At 39.9% G+C, this 18,092-nt stretch overlaps 1 protein-coding gene across 8 annotated transcripts in view; it reads left to right on the top strand.

Annotated features, from left to right (window-relative positions):
- The window catches only part of VPS50 (VPS50 subunit of EARP/GARPII complex), a 463,388-nt gene that overhangs the window by 196,788 nt on the left and 248,508 nt on the right, over window positions 1-18,092 (top strand). For all 8 annotated transcript variants that reach the window (XM_030200504.1, XM_030200521.1, XM_030200476.1 and 5 more), the window contains one exon: window positions 9,346-9,388. In XM_030200504.1, the coding sequence (XP_030056364.1) occupies window positions 9,346-9,388 (43 nt within the window). The remainder of the gene's footprint in view (window positions 1-9,345; window positions 9,389-18,092) is intronic.

The raw sequence follows: 18,092 nt of genomic DNA on the forward strand, positions 1-18,092 counted from the left end.
CTCTGGATTTGTTTAAAAGATACTTGATAGAAAATTTGAAAATGCCATTAGATGTTTTTCCTCCTTTTAATAAGATTTACTGTTTGTCTAAGAATTCTCAGGGGAAAAAGGAAGGAGAAGGTGGTGGAGATTTGAATATTGATGTGAATAATATATCTGCTATATTGGAACAATCTATAGAACATGCTACTGAGAGAGCTATGCTCTTAGTTTTCTTTGTTTTCGAGCAAGACTTGAATGCTATTTTAAGACTTTACTTTAAACACTCAAGTGTGTATTTTTGGTGGACAAAAAATTTGGATCTGTCCAGTTGTTACTAAGATAACTCAAGAATTTGGATCTGTCCAGTTGTTACTAAGATAACTCAAGAACTGAGAAAATTATTTTTGACAATGAGACAGGAAACTTTGAATCTTGATGCAACTTTTCTACTTTTGTATTCTTGAAAATATTTGGTCTGATATGGGGGGATTAAATATGTGTTTTATTCTCTTGAGCAATTGAAGGCTTTTTTGGAGTTAAAAAAGATAACTTGAAAATGTTGGAAATGATGTTAAGGATGGGATTGTCATGTTAAGTCTTTACTTTAATATGTTATTTGAATATTCTAATGTGTATTAGTATTTAAATCTCCTACATTGTTGAGATGCTCCCCGATTAGTTGTGGTCTAAGGAAGTTCAATATTTGCTTTTATTGATATTATTTTCTTCTTTATTGTTTCTTGCTGAGTTTCCTGTAACAAGACTCTGTCTTGTGAATATATTGTAAACGTATTAAAATAAAATTATAATAAAAAAGATATGAGCATGTGTGGTCCTTCCTGCATGCAGCAATCTTCTCACTTCTTCAGGTTTTATTTATTTACCAGGATTTTATTTTATTTATTTACATAGAGCCCCTAGTATGTTATGTCACAAAAATACAGTATATACATACATACATATAGTTCACTTTCACTGATTTCCTTTTTCCTTCAGTTCTTCAGTCATTGTATGAATCATGGCACACACAGCCAGGCTTCAGGCCCTGCTTGATTTATGAGAATCACGATACCCATAGATGTTGGGTTATTTATCTGAACTTTGAAGATGAACAGAAGGAATGCAAAGACTGTGTATACATATTACCTTGAGTCCAGAAGAACCTCCTTGGTCGGTTTTGAGAACATTATAAGGCATGTGAAAAGGCTCCTGAAGCCGAACTTGATGTCTTTGGCACAGAGATTGACTGACTTTGGCAATCCAACTAAACCTCTTCTGTTGATGTTTTCTCCTTCCTTTATGCAGTGGCTTCAAAAGTCTTATAATGAAAGGTCAATGCCTTAACTCTTGGGACTCAGCAGCAGCTTGGGTTGAAACTTCTTGACCTAGAGGCAGATATCTTCTGCACAGGTCTGAGCAGGGAGAGCTTGTTAATCTGTATTGCTTAAAAGCATCTGCAAAATACCATCATCTTAGTGGAGATGACCAAAAACATAGCGCTATTCTGAAGAGCGTGGAATTGGAGGCCGCTTTTGTGCCACCCACTGCACGTAAGAAAAGTCACAGTTCCAGCACAGAGTTCTTGTGCAATCTGTCCGGTCTCGTTTGAGGAATGTATACCCTGTTATGCTGCTAAGGAGTGACCTAGTAGTTAGAGCACTGGGCTTGACATCCAGAGGTGGCTGGTTCAAATCCCACTGCTACTTCTTGTGATCTTGGGCAAGTCTGTTGCCTCAGATACCAACTTAGATTGTGAGCCTTCCAGGGACAGGCAAATACCCAGTGTACCTGAATGCTTTAGCATTTAAATTTCAAAAAGGAGGCTATGATAAAATGAGAAGAGCGGTAACAAACAAAACAAACAAAAACTTAGAGGATCAGCTGCAAAGGTCAAAAATTTACACCAGGCATGGATGTTGTAAAAAAAAAAAAAAAAAACCCATCCTGGAAGCCCAGGCCAGATTTATTCCGTGTATTAAAAAAAGAGGACGAAAGGCCAAATGACAACCGGCATAGTTAAAAAGTGAGGTGAAAGAAGCTATTAGAGCTTAAAAAAAAATCCTTCAGAAAATGGAAAAAGGATTTGAATGAAAATAATGGGAAACCGCATAAGGAATGGCAAGTCAAATGCAAAGCCCTGATAAGGAAGGCAAAGAGAGTCTTTGAAAAGAAGACTGCGTTGAAGGCAAAAACATATAGTAAAAACTTTTATATTATAGGTATATTAGAAGCAAGAAGCCGGCAAAAGAATCAGTTAGACCGCTAGATAACTGAGGGGTAAAAGAAGCATTCAGGGAAGACAAAAGCCATAGTGGAGAGATTAAATAAATTCTTTGCTTCGGTCTTCACCAAGGAAAATGTGTGAGAGATACCGGTGTCAGAAATGGTATTCAATGCTGACGAGTCAGAGAAACTGAATCAAATCTCTGTAAATCTTCACGGGGCAATTTGACAAATTGAAGAGTAGCAAATTGCCTGGACCGGATGGTATACATCCCAGAGTACTGAAAGAATTGAAAAATGAACTTGCAGAACTATTGTTAGTAATATGTAATTTATCTTTAAAATCAAGCATGGTACCGGATGTTTGGAGGGTGGCCAATGCAACACCAATTTTTAAAAAGGGTTCTAGAAGTGATCTGGGAAATTATAGACCGGTGAGCCTGACGTTGGTGCCAGGCAAAAAGGTAGACACTATTATAAAGAACAAAATTACAGAGCATGTACATAAGCATGGATTAATAAGACAAAGCCAACATGAATTTAGTGAAGGGAAATCTTGCCTCACCAATCTACTACATTTCTTTGAAGGGGGTGGATAAAGGTGAGCCATTTGATATTGTGTATTGAATTTTCAAAAGGCATCTGACAGAGTACCTCATGAAAGACTCCAGAGTAAATTGGAAAGTCATGGGATAGGAGGTAGTGTTCTACCATGAATTCAAAACTGGTTAAAATATAGAAAACAGAGAGTAGGGCTAAATGGTCAGTATTCCCAATAGAGAAGGTTAGATAGTGGGATCCCACAGGGGTCTGTACTAGGACTGCTGCTTTTTAACATATTTATAAATGATCTAGGTATGGGAATAACTAGTGTGGTAATTAAATTTGTTGACGACACAAAGTTATTCAAAGTTGTTAAATCGCAAGAGAATTGTGAAAAATTTTAAGATGACCTTACAAGACTGGGAGACTGGGCATCCAAATGGCAAATGACGTTTAATGTGAGCAAGTGCAAAGTGATGCATGTGGGAAAGAGGAACCCGAAATATAGCTACATGATACAAGGTTCCCTATTAGGAGTCATCAATCAGGAAAAGGATCTAAGTGTCATCGTTGTTGATACATTGAAACCCTCTGCTCAGTGTGTAGTGCTGGCTAAGAAAGCAAATAAAATGTTAGGTATTATTAGGAAAGGAATGGAAACCAAAAATGAGGATGTTGTAATGCCTTTATATCATTCCATGGTGCGACTGCACCTCGAGTACTATATGCAGTTCTGGTCACCGCATCTCAAAAAAGATATAGTGTAATTAGAAAAGGTACAGAGAAGTGTGACAAAAATTATAAAGAGGATGGGAAAGCATCCTATGAGGAAAGCTAAAGTGGCTAGGGCTGTTCAGCTTGGAGAAAAAATGGCTGAGGGGAGATATGATAAAGGTCTATAAAATGTGGCGTGGAGTGGAACGGGTTGACGTGAATTGCTTGTTTACTCTTTCCAAAAATGCTAGGAGTAGGGGGCATGCAATGAGGCTGCAAAGTAGTAATTTTAATACAAATCTGAGAAAATATTTCTTCACTCAACGTGTAATTAAATTCTGGAATTCATTGCCAGAGAATGTTGTAAAAGCAGTTAGCGGGAGATAACTTCCTAAAAGAAAAGTCCATAAGCCATTATTAATATGGCGTTGGGAAAAATCCACTGCTTATTTCTAGAATAAGCAACATAAAGTGTACTATTTTGGAATTTTGCCAGGTAATTGTGACCTGGGTTGGCCACTGTTGGAAACAAGATACTGGGCTTGATGGACCTTCGGTCTGACCTAGTGTGGCAAACAGGAGTCCTTTTACTAAGGTGTGCCGAAAAATAGCCTGCACTGTTGTAGACACTTGTATTGGACGTGTGCAGGTCCATTTTTCAGCGTGGCTGCAAAAAAGGCCTTTTTTTTTGGCAGAAAATGGACATTCAGCAAAATAAAAATTTGTGCGCGTCCATTTTGGGCCTGAGATTTTACCGCTACCCATTGACTTAGCGGTAAGGTCTCTCACGTTAACTGGGCGGTAACTGCATGAAAATTCTTTAAACCTGCTCATAGAATGAAAAATTGCATACAGACACTTTTTTCCCCACAGCACATAGCTCCCCCTCCCCTCCTTATAGGTGCCTACCTTTCTCCACTCTTGCTGTATCCTTCCTCTATATATACACCCAAGTATATTCCCTTCTGTTATTATACCTGTTACCCCTGACACACAGACACCCATTTTTTCTCCTCTCCTGCTGCTGACCCCCCCTCCCTTCCCTGCACTTATGTTTTATCTGGCTCTTCATATGGTCTCTAGCAGTGATTCCCATATGCTACTTGCAGTTGACACCAATGCCTTCCCTCTGCTATGCTATGCCAAGGTGAAATAGGATAGGCAGGGGAGAGAAAGCAATGCTGGGCAACAGAAAGGAGGTAAAACTTTTTTGCTCATGATTAAAATTTTTAATCATAATTAAAATTGTGTTCATGATTACAAATTTAAAAAATAGTTGCAATTTTTAGAAATTAATCGCATTAATATTGCATTAAATGCCTACTCCTGGTCCTTATGTAATTCACCTTAAGCTACTACTGAAAAAGGTGTGAACAAAATCCAAAGAAATAGTTCCAGCACAGAGCTGGCACAGACACTCTTTTGTGTTGTCACCACCTGGTTAGTTGATCACTGCTTCACCAATGTTTGAACAACTCAGTCTGTGGTTAAAAGTCACCAAATCAACCTCAATTTTAGTGACCCTAGCAGGTGATTTCTTCCCCCCCCCCCCCTCCCCGAATCAGCTACCACAGAAGTATGTGAAATCCGTGTTTTCTTAGAAGACTCTACAGATCTTGACTGCATGCTAGAAGTCTCCTCCACTGGAGGGGAGAACTTCTCCACAGGAATTCTCTTCTACCTATGAAAAACTTATCCTCTTTTGAATACATGTTTTGTCCCAAAACTGTATAACGAATATTGATTGGTTCCGTTCTTGTTTCAGCAGGAAGCAAGACTTAGGATGTTTACTTTGAACTTTTAACATTCATAAATGCTTCCAAGTCCTAAGTGGTAGCTCTCATTAATAGTTTGCTCAGTGGTGAACAAATGTCCATGTTGCAGGCTCCAACCAGTATCTAAGAAGCTAGACCTTAAATACTAAGTTCAATGCACTTGGGGGCCCTTTTTCAAAGGCACAGGAGGACTAATGCACGGGTAGCGCATGCCCAGTCGGCACTACCACCAGGGTAGCATGCAATTCCGATTTTGGCATGTGAGAGAGATCTGTATGCCTCCACTACATTCAAATCTCTCTTATGAATATTCATTGTGGATGTCCTGAAAACCTGACTGGCTGGGGTGCCTCTAGGACAGGGTTTGGGAATCACTGTGCTAGGTCAATGGGTGGCGGTATGAGCTTAGGCTGTAAATAGGCGCATGCTAATTTTAATATTAGCTCAGTCCTATTTCCTGGCCCATTAAAAAAATAGCCTTTTTCCCTAGCCGTGGTAAAAAATGGCCCAGTGTGAGCCTAAAATACACGCTCACACTACTGCAGGCCACTTTTTACCACAGCTTTGTAAAAGGACCCTTTAATGATTCAAGAAAACACAGATTTCACATACTTCTTTGGTAGCTGATTCAGCCATGAAAAAACCCCAGACACACTAGAGAATATTAAAAAATGCCACATCAAGTTCTTAGATCACTTAGGAAAGAAGTTCCAAGGAGTTATGTTTTCGGATTACTTCTCACCAGCATGGTGCAATATATGCATGCCTTGTTTCAGAAAGTACAAAGACTTTCCTTTATCCTCCCTGCTCCTATTCAAACTGAAATGCCATTTAATCTAAAGCAGATAAAAATCTTTTCAAGACATTTCCAAAACAAGTACAGCCACATTTATGAAAATGCCTTTTTTGGGCATCTTCTATATTCTACCTAAGATCCAGAAACCTAGTATTGGCACTTATAAAGGGAATCTTTAAACCCCTAGTACCCAAGACACACAGCTTCATTCAAGACACAATAGACTTCCTGAACAAATGTAAAAAAAAAAAAAAAAAAAACACCAACCAGCTACCACCTGGCACTCTCCAGGTCACAATTGATGTAAATCACTATACAGCAACATTCCTGATGCAGATGGCATAACTGCATTTTGCAGATTCCGAAAAGCATCTGTCCTGAAGCACCAATTCACACTGGAGGCAATTACAAAATTGACATTCATCCTAATCTACAACTGCTTCCACTTCAATAAAGACATCTATCTACATGGTGTCTAGAAAAAAATGGGACCTCCAACATTTTTCCAAATAACCGAAAACCCAAATGTACTATTATAAATAAAATTATTACTATTATTGACAGTTACTGCAAGATGCTGTAAAAACTGAATGATCCCTGTTTTCAAAATGATGACAGGGAGGGAGGATGGGGCTACAGGACATTATGTTGCCTCCCTCCTGTGCTCGGGTCCGGGCTCTTCTTCATCCTTCTCTCCCCAGAAACAAGGTAAAAAAATGGATTACAATGGGGCATGGGTTGGGGTGGGGGGAGGGAGATGGTACATAAGGGAGTGAGGGAGAAATATTGGACATGAAGTGGCCGATGGGGGGGGGGGGGGGTTGAGACCTGTGTGATGGGGGGGGGGGGGGGCATGAAATATTGCTCAGACATTAAGGGTGCCGCGAGCCGAAACAGTTTGGGAACCACTGATGTAAGTGTTCCCTTTCTTTCTCAGACACAGTGTATAAATCATGGGCACTGCTATAGGCAAAGAATGGAACCAAAATATACCAGCCTTCTCATGGCAGAACTGGAAGAGACATTTATGGTGCCAGATCTCAGCCTGGTTCTGACTGAAATGGAAAGACGTAGGAGTTGAAGAGAATTGTCTGTGTGGATCAAATAATGCATTCAGTAATTGGATGAAAAAAAGATACTCTGGTTTCTTGATTTTTTTGTTGGTTCACTGAGATGCATTGGAATCATAGAAAGTTGCACATAACCCCACATCTTTATTTTTCCAAAATGAGCCCCTACATATTTTATGTATTTACTTTTTAATTACGTTTTGAAGATGTGTTTTATAATTTAAAAAATATTTAAGAAATATTACCAATTATACCACATTTAAGAAAGGTCTGAAGACACTACAGTTTCAGATCTATGTGACAAAGAAATAATTTGATTCCTAGTTGCTTTCTGTCTTTATTATTAGTATTATGTTATATTGTTTTAAGGTTAAAGTATTTTTTGCATTTATATTATGTAACTTCCTAGACTATTGTACTCTAGAATCTTACTGTAATCCGTTGTGAACTATATTTATGGGAAACGGCAGGCTATAAATGAACTGTAACTGTTTAACTTTATATTTTTTGTATATTAGTTTGGGCAAGAAGGGGCAGAGAAGTGGGTCTGTAATTTGAGGGCACCAAAGATGGCATGTGAGAAGTACTACTTAGGTAGAGCAAGAAGAGTGGGGGTAAGGATAGGGAGGTAGGTGGGGAGTGCAAGGGGGAGGGTTGCAGAACTGGCGTTGAGGAAGAGATCTCTCGGTTCAAATCATGTTTCTCCTTTCCTTTGCAAACTAAATCCAGCCCTGAGGTTCTGATTCTGTTAAAGTATTTGTTAAAAGAATAACTAGAAATCCTGTTTTTAAAGGTGTTTAGTTATGGAAAAGAATGTGTGTTGTGGGTTTCCTAGAAATTTTTTTTAGGTTCATCATATGGGGTTTCATATATTTATAGATATGTTAATGAAGTTAGCTCCCCCCCTCCCCCCCGGGTTTGCTTTGTAGTCAGATTCTTGATAAGGTGTACAAGTTGTGTTTTATTTTTGTTTCTTAACCTGTAGAGAATTTATCCATCTTTAACTGCCAGTTCTGTGTTGGTTTGTTTTATAGTTGACAGACAAGGGCAGCAAAGAAAACAAGAAGCATTATAGGCTATTAATCACATCTGCAGCTCTGGCCAGCTAGAATTTGGGCTTCTATATAGATACTGAATACACTAAGGGGTTCATTTTCAAAACAGAAAAACATCCAAAAAACAGCAAAAAAGTGACAGTTGGATGTTTTTTTTTTCCGCAAAAATATCCAAATTGCTATTTTCAAAACTAATTTTTAAGACATTTTTCTAAATCTCAAGGGGCATGTTGGAGGTGTGTTTTGAGCGGGCTTACGTTTTGGACGTTTTCCTGCAATAATGGAACATTGTAAAAACATCCAGGGTAAAAAATAGGACATTTTTGGTTAGACCTGTTTCAATAATAACTAAGTGCCAAAAAAAGTTGCCCAAACTGACCAGATGACCACTGGAGGGATAAAGGCATGACTTCTCCTTAATCCACGAGTGATCATTGACCCCCTACCACTTCCTTAATAGGTGAAAGTGACAGTACATACCAGGCTCTGATATCTGTAGATGTAATGGACATTCCTCTTAGAGCAGCAAGCAGGTCTCTAGAGTGGCCTAGTGGTCAATGGAGTGGACTGTAGAGAAGGGGACCCAGGCCCATATCCCACGCTACCTAATACACTTGTGGTGGAAAGTGTGAGCACCCCAAAACCTACAAAATACATACTAAACTTACATATAGGGTAATACCTGCAGGCATAAGGACTGTTGTAGTTCTGTACAGTTGGATACAGTACATTTTCTGCTATTCCTGGAGGGCTCACCATACAATTTAAGGGGATTATATTGTGATGTTTACCTGGGACCCTCTATGCAAAGTTCACTGCAGTGCCCCCTAGGCTGCCCCACTGCCTTTGTGGCCAGTCTAGTAAGATTGCTGGCCCCTCAGACGTCCCAATGGCTTGTTCTTGTGCATTCTTCCCTTGAATTTATTTTTAGGTGGCCCTTAAAGAAAGACACACTGAGCGCAAAAATGTCTAAAATAGGGTGATTTTTGAACCAAAAAGATGTTTTTCTGGTTCAAAATGACCATGTTTGGCCCTGGAGTTTTTGGACTTTTTTTTGCAAAACATCAAAAATGCTCCTCTAAATTTGTCTTTATTATTCCCTAGAATAAGCTTCTTTAGTTCAATATAGGCTTTGAAATCTAAAGAAACTGGCTGAACTAACCAGTAATTTATCATTTCAATTACAGTGAATTGAACTCAAAGCTGCAAGACACTTTGGAACAAATAGAGGTAAAATCTATTACTGTACTTTTGAAGTGTATGTATGTTCACACAATATACTTTGTGACTTTTAATGTCTTTTGGTGACTGACTGAGATTCATCATTTATAATTATTACACAGATTTCATTAAAACTCAAAGTATACACAGTATCTATCTCTTTAAGGGGTCCTTTTAATAAGGCATTTCTAGAAAGTGGCCGGTGCTGCGATTCAGGTGGTGGTAAGGGCTCCCACACTACTCCTGCGCTAATTGGGTAACTCACGGTAATGTGCCCATGCTACCCGGTTAGTGCAGGCATGCCTACTCTCCGCCCCACAGGTATACCAGTGTGGGATTAGCGCACTCTGAGCAGAAGACTCTCACTGCATCCTGTGGTAGTGCTCTTTTTGTGCACAGTAGGCCTGCAGTAAACCTACCACAGCTTAGTAAAAGGGCCTCTAAGATTTGTTTCAGAGCCATATACATTTGGAATTTGTTCTTTATTTGACTGATCAAACAAAATTTTGGAGCTGATATTCAGCGATGGGAAATCAGTAGGGGGCAATTCTATAATATAGTGCCTCCTTATAGGCACCTTAGAACTGCACAGGGAATGCCTATTCTATAACCGGTCTGGTCACCCCATTTTCCTTATAGAATTTAGGTGGATTGGTGCACCTAAATTTAGGTATGAACTTTTGTACCAGGTCAATGGCAACTTCAAATGGGCTCAGCTTAGTGCACCATGCAATGCTCATAACTTATAGTATTCTATAAGTTGGGGACACGCCCATGCCCCTCCCATGCTCTATCCCTGTGTATACCCCTCTACAGTTTTGTGCTATTCCGCTTAGCCACTATTTTATAGAATAGCACATAGTGCACTAAACTCGCATGAGTTCCCCTTTTCTGTGCACTTACATGTACAAGGGACATATAACTTTTACCAGATGTTTGAATAACATAACCAGTTAAATTTGCCTGATGCCTGATGACTATACCAGATTAAAGTTAAGTAGATAACTTACTTGGGGGCCCTTTTACTAAGCTGCAGTAAAAGTGGTCCTGCGCTAGCGGCAGTGGCTGTTTTTGCCATACACCAGGGCCCCTTTTACCGCAGTGGGTGAAATAGCCATAAACGATATGGCCATTTGGTAAATTTGCACTTGCTATGTGGCCCGTTGAGGTGGCAGTAAGTGCTCCTTGCTAACCCAATAGAGCTTGACAGTGCCCGAATATCGCCGGGTAACCCCCTGTGGAAATGTTTTTTCAATATTTCTGCTAGCGCTGGAAATGGTGCTTGCTGGGGGTGGAACTACTGCCAGCACCCGTGTTGGGCTGGCGATAATTCCAGGTTGCCGCTTAGCAACCCTTTAGTAAAAGGGCCCCTTTGTTAATTATAGTAAAGGTATTTTTCCATCCAGGTTTAATGTTTTTTAACTGAATACTACTGAATACCGGTGCTGTCTAGTTAATGAATAACAGAGTTGAATGCTAAAAAGTAAATACATACATATTTAAATAAATAAATACATACAGTCTGTGGATGGTGATTTCAAAGCCTAAGGTTTGTCCATCTAATTCCCAAAGATACCAAAAGCCTTTTAAGAGGCCATGATTTCTGCCAGTAATGCTGCTTTATTAATGTTAGAAGCTAATATATTAAATATCTCATTGGCATGTGAAACAGTATACATGTAAGGTTAATACTGAACTCAGTATTACTAGAAGAAGGATACTCTTATACAGCTCAGTCATTCTCTGCAAGCAGGCCAATAAATTATACAGTGATTTGTGCCAGGATGATGGGCCTTGTGAGGTAGTGTATAGGACGTTACCAGTCCTCCTTAACACTTTCTCACAGAACCGCATGAAATCCCACAATACAGAGCAGGGAGGGTGTGCTCCAGGCAGGATAAAATCCCCAAGCACAGCTAAGCCAGGGAGGCCCAGGGAAGACAAGAGCAGCCATCTAGGATATGCCTTCATCACGTATGTGTAAGAAGCAGAATCTTAATTCAGGTAGGCCAGGTTTTATCTTGGAACCTTGTGGAAACTTTAATCTTGGAGACAAGGCCAGGCCTGGCTTTGATTTATCTTGAAGAAAAAAGATTGGTACACACTGTGCCCTATCAGGAATAGGCTACAGGGAGATTATTCTTGACTCCAAAAGACTGCCTGCTTTTGTTCTCATTTCTCAAGCCTGTCAAAGGAACAGGCTTTAACCTTCTTTCGAACGAGTGGTTATGTCTGTTAAGGCTCCAAGTCCAACCCTTGCTCATTCTGCTACATATGGTTCTGGTGGTAGGATCTGGGTTCCTCCATTTGAAAGAAGCCAAATTCATTATCCCCAGAGCTCTGGGCCTGATAATAGCACCAGACCAGCAATTGGGGCTTAAGAAAGTAGCCCTGCCCTGTACAGGGACCAGAAGGAGTGTAGTCAGAGCTGAACAGGCATGTTTTTCTCCTCTTTAATTACAGTGTTCACTAGGGCTCGAAATATTGTAGGCTAATCCGGGAAAGGCTATTTCAGGCCCTAGCAGAAGGATAGCAACAGCTGCAGCGAATTGTGCACGTTCAGTATGACCTCGAGCTTTCCAGAAGACTTTGGAGTTGCTACAAAGCTCCCTGGCTCAAGTAACAGATGCTTCAGGGTCCTAGGTTGCAGACACATCCTCCAGTTCTCGTGTTAGCCATGATGACCCCTGAAGATGGCCCAGATTTTTTTTAGTGATCCTTGAAAGAACTGCTCAAATGGCTGGCCGGCCAGAGGCAGCATGGACTACCTATTTAGGAAACCTGCTAATCTAGATGGCAGGGCCACATATGCGGAAATGGCCGCCATTTTGGTAGGGTGGGGTGTACTGAGGAAAATTATTGGCAAAATTTAGAGAATTTGCTCTCCATGCAAAAGACAGCCTGTGAAGATTTTTCTACTGAGTTAACACAAAGGAATCCTGTATAGAAGACATGGAACCAAACAAGCTTAGCGGTTATTAGATCGCAACACCAGTAATTGGGAAGCAAAGCCATAGCTGGGCAGACTTCTACAGTCTGTGCCATGATCATAGCTGGACAGATTTAGCTTCAGTAGCTGGAGAATAAGGCTAGAGCTGTGCAGACTTCTACAGTTTGTGACTTGAAAATGGCAAGGATAAATCAAGATCAAGTATACATATGTAGTATCACATCATACCTTATACTTTGAGTTTATCTTGTTGAGCAAACTGGATGGACTGCTGTTATCTACTATGTTTCTATGTTAAGGAGGTTGCTTAGAAGTTGCTACAACTGTAAGGAAAGTCAAGATTGTTCTCCTCGAAGAGTTCTTAGATGGGCAGCCTCTGCCTTAGAGGCAGTGGATATGCCAATATCCCAAATTGAAACTAAAGAGTACTTTGGAAGTGGCAGAAGGTTTCCACCAAACCTGAACCTTTCAAGGAAAGGAAATTGCCCTTGAGTCCAGGAAGAGTGAAGGGAAAGATGGTTTATTTATTGTATTTGTATCCCACGTTTTCCCACCTCTTTGCAGGCTCAATGTGGCTTACAATATATCATGGTTACTTGAAATAGAAAAGGATATACATTTGGTTTTACAGAAGGATTTGGGTTACATGGTCATGAAGTACAAGATAGTGGTATTACAGAAGACATTGACAGACATTATGAATACAAGATAGTGGTTTTACAGAAGACATTCTCAGACATTAGAAATACAAGATCATGGTGTAGCAGAGACACTGTAAAACAATAGACACATTACGACGTTTCTAGGTGTATTTGGAGATTTTACATATTTTATTCTTTGTGGTATATCTTTTCAAAGAAATGAGTCTTTAGTAGTTTACGGAAATTGGTCAGTTCATAGGTCGCTTTCAAATAGCGTGGTAGCACGTTCCAGAGTTGCGTGCTCGTGTAAGAAAAGGTGGAGGTGTGTGTTAATTTGTATTTCAGACCTTTGCAGTTGGGGAAATGAAGATTAAAGAATGTTCGAGAAGATTTTTTTGCATTCCTGGGTGGCAGGTCTATTAGGTCTGACATGTAGGCTGGGGCATCTCCATGGATAATTTTATGAACAAGGGTGCATACTTTGAACGTGATTTGTTCTTTGAGTGGGAGCCAGTGCAGTTTCTCTCGTAGGGGCTTTGTGCTTTCATATTTTGGTTTTCCGAATATTAGTCTGGCCGCTGTGTTCTGGGCTGTTTGGAGTTTTTTGAGTATTTGTTCTTTACAGTCTGCGTAGAGCGAGTTGCAATAGTCCACATAACTGAGTACCAGTGATTGTACCAAATTGCGGAAGATGGTCCTTGGAAAAAATGGTCTTACTCTTTTTAGTTTCCACATTGCGTGAAACATCTTTTTGGTTGTGTTTTTCGCATGATTCTCAAGTGTTAGATGCCGATCAATGGTGACTCCAAGAATCTTTAGGGTATCCGAGATTGGTAGATTTAGTTTAGGTGTGTTGATGGTGGTAAATTTGTCTTTGTTATGTTGCGAGGTGAGTACTAGGCATTGGGTTTTTTCCGCATTTAGTTTCAGCTGAAATGCATCTGCCCAAGAATGCATAATATGTAAACTTTGGTTGATGTTGTTGGAAATTTCGCTTAGGTCTTGTTTGAATGGAATGAAGATCATTACATCGTCAGCGTATATGTATGGGTTGAGGTTTTGCATCGATAATAGTTTGGCTAAGGGTGTCATCATTAGGTTGAATATGATTGGTGAGAGGGGGGATCCCTTTGGAACTCCGCATTCAGGTATCCATGTGGCTGATGTAATCGAATTTGCTGTGACTTGATATGAGCGTGTGGTTAGGAACCCCTTAAACCAATTGAGAACTTTACCTCCGATACCAAAGTATTCGAGGTTGCCAAAAATGCCAAGGAAAGGAAGTCATCCTTGAGCCCAGAAAACCAGAAGGAAAGGATGGAGCGATAAGGACCATACTCGCCAAGAACCCAACATCCCATGTCAGCTTGGCTGAGGGAACTGGACCTCCTCACTTGTTTCAAATGTGGAGTAGAAGGACATTTTGCAAGAGACTGCTAAGGGAGGGGGGGGGGGGGAGATGGAATGGATGTGAGTCAAGTGACTCCACATTACTGTAATTTCATGGAGTCTTTCCCTCCTGGGGAAAAGAACGTTGTGCTTAAGATTTAGCTGGATTGGAGACCCTTCCAGGTATTGGTGAATTCCAGAAATGTGAACAGACTGATTTGGAGGGGATAATAACCAGACTTGAAGTGAATTATGAGTGGACAGTGACTTTATTTTGTGTGCATGGAAACCAGAGGTAATACCCAACCGCTCAAGTCTCATTCAAAACCCCGGTGTGGCAAGCCCAGTTCGAAGTTGGCGTTTTACCTTGGCTTCCCTACCCTTTTGTCATGGGCTGAGTTTGAGTCTGTCCGGACACAACTAACCACTGTACCAGAAAAGTTGCAGGAAGAATCCTTCCCCAAAATCTTCCCACTAGAGGACCCCTACCTATATGTAGAGAACCGGAAGTGCCTAAACCTTAGCACCAACATCGGCTAGAGAAGTTAGGCTGTATCCAGAATCTAGGGGCTGCAGTAGACAGGAAACCTGGTGCAGAGGAGGCTACTTGGGATACCCCAGAATCCTTAGCTTGCTGGAGTGAATGGGGAGGAAAATCTTGGGGATTCCAAGAGATCCCAAATGGAAAATGAGTCATTTAGAGAGGCACAAACTAAGTTGCCAGTGATAGATGAGACATGATCGGTAGCCAAGGGAACCCTGGAAGGAGAACGGTTATCTGTATTTCAAGTCATGCAACTGGCCTACTGTCATTAGGGAATTGTAAGCCTATTGAAGTTAAAACAATTCATTTTTTTTAACAGAAGCTCAAATAATTTTGCACTAAGTTGTAGTTGTTTTAAGTTCTGAGAATATATGGAGGGGGGAGGGGATGTAGTATTTTACAGTATGTTACTCATTTTATACTTTATTTATTGTAAATGTTACAAACATTGTAAACTACCTCAAATCAGGTAATGGGAAGAAGCAGTGTAAAATGCAAAATTAAATTATATTAAAGCCATGATAAAACTCCAGTGTATTTTGGAAAACAACATACTTTTTATTTATTTGTTTTTAGTTTGCAGAATTTGCTGTAGAGTTACATCCTCAAAATAGGCTCTGTTTCCTAATCATTCACTTTTAACTTCTTCATATCAAACTTCTTGAAAGTTTATCTGTAACATTGTTTTTATTGATTCAGTAAAAGGTATTATAGTCTACAAAGATTCCATTTTTCTCCTGGAAGAATGCAGCTGCTAGAACTCTGTACTGAAATTAATAACTGAGTGAAAGGGAATAAAATTACAGAAATTGCTTGAAATAAAAATGATTCCTCAGAATGATCTCAACATTTTAGGTGCCTTAGCATAACTATCAACTCAGTGAAGCAGACAGGTCAAACATGATGATTCTAAAGAAGCAAAGTGTGTTGTGGAGATTGATAACACTGAAAGTCTGAAAGAATTCAGATGACTGGAGAATAGGATTTAAAATTAGCTGGGATGTTTGTTTTTCTTGAATTTTCATTTAACTACTTGGGATCAAGTTGTAAGGAGCTGCTGAGCAACAAAAATAAGTAACTGATTTTAGCTACTTATTTTTAGCTGAACTTTCAGCTGAGTAGAAGAGTAGCCTATGGCAGGGGTGACAGGCTGAGAACCAGAGAAGCCCAGATTTACCTGCTTCTCCCACTGACCGTGGGTAACTAACTTCACTCTGTTGCCTTAGATACAACTTGTGGGGTAATTACTAATGTGCATGAAGGGAATAATGCATGATATTTGCCTCTTAATGTGCATTACATTGCAAAATCTTGTATTATTTTACTGCAACACACAGTTTACCACAACACATGCTTATTTATTTATTTTTTTAGGGCCGCATTTCGATTAAAATTTTAATCATAATTATAGGTATGCTATTTATTTATTTTTCCCCCCAACTGCATCATCTTATAACTCTAGGCAAATCACTTAATCCTCCATTACTTAGAAGTACAAGGAGCTGCAGTGAGGAAAATAAGTAAATATCAACTTGCCAACCTTTGGGATTCTGGTACCCTAGATTGTTGAATCCTGGGATAAGAGAATAATGTGTGAGCCACCTCACAGGCAGCATTATTCTCGGGGCCTGGGAGCATTGGGCTGGCAGATCAGGGTCCCCGCAGGTATTGTTATATGGAAATATGACCCGCTTGTGGTTGTCGTGTGAAACTGGCTAGGGGGCGCCATTTTGAAGGCACATGACTGGGCAGGAGCAAAAGGGCATTACTCCAAACCAAAGGCACCCCAGACCCTCCTGGATCACCAATGATACCAAGATACCCCATAGGGTGGGGAGGGCTACCTTTGTGATAGGGGAATTGGGGTGGGTGCATAAGCCGATGGGGGAGGGGAGCCCAGAAGCCCAGGAAGACTCTGATCTGCCAGCCTGATGCTCACGGGTGGTGAGAGATTTTACTGTGATATTTGGGCTCTAACATGACTTTTTTTTAAAACCCTGCTAAATTAACTGCTTTTACCACATTCCCTAGCAGTGAATTCCAGAGTTGAATTACACATTGAGTGAAGAAGTATTTTCTCTGGTTTGTTTTAAATTTACTACTTGGTAGTTTCATTGCGTGCCCCCTAGTCTTAGTATTTTTGGAAAGAGTAAATAAGCGATTCACATCTACCTGTTCTCCTCCACTCAGTATTTTATAGACCTGTATCATATCTCCCCTCAGCCACCTCTTCTCCATGCTGAAGAGTCTTAGCCACTTTAGCCTTTTCTCATAGGGAAGTCATCCCATCCCCATCATCATTTTCATCGCCTTTGTCTGAACCTTTTCTAATTCCGCTGTGTCTTTTTTGAGATGTGACCAGAATTGCACACAGCATTTGAGGTACGGTCGCACTATGGAGCGATGCAAGAGCATTAGAACCTTCTCATATTTGTTTTCCATTCCTTTCCTAATAAGTCCTAACATTCTATTTGCTTTCTTAGCTGCCACTGCACATTGAGCAGAGGGTCAACTTCCTTTGGTTGGTCATCAGATTTGGGAGCCAGCATCACTTTTCTTTCTTTTTTTTTTTATGAGGCTTTCTAAGAAATTAGTTTATTCTGGCTCTACAGTTAGTATACTAGTAAGCGTAGGAAGATTGATTCTGAGTTGATTTGGCAAAGAATCAAGAGTATGTTACCTGATGGAAGTAATTCAGTTGAGATATTACAGTCTTGGAATAGTATGATAGTGGAGGCCTTAGATGAAATTGCTCCAGTTAAGATGAGTAAGGTTAGAACTAAACTAAATCCAAATCCATGGTTTACTGAAACTCTGCTGACTCTGAAGAAACAGTGTAGAAAATTAGAAAGAAACTGGAAGAAATCTAAGAACCAAGATATGTACGCAGGTTGGAAACAGGAGATTAAGCAATACAAATCTGTGTTACTTAATGCAAGAATTATTTTGAGCAACTAATTGATGAGGTGGATAACTCTTCTAAATGTCTCTCTAAAATATTTACTACACTGACGTCTACAGATTCAGATTTGTCTACGTCAGCCATTTTACAACCTAGGGTGGACAAGCTGGCAGACTACTTTCAAACTAAAGTAAATAATATTAGACTTTCTTTTACTTCCATGTCTTCATCTCCTCCAGTGTAGATGTAAATACAGTTAACAATTGTAATGACATTACAAGGGCACA

Source organism: Microcaecilia unicolor, chromosome 1, assembly GCF_901765095.1.
Source record: "Microcaecilia unicolor chromosome 1, aMicUni1.1, whole genome shotgun sequence".
Classification (NCBI taxonomy): Eukaryota; Metazoa; Chordata; class Amphibia; order Gymnophiona; family Siphonopidae; genus Microcaecilia; species Microcaecilia unicolor.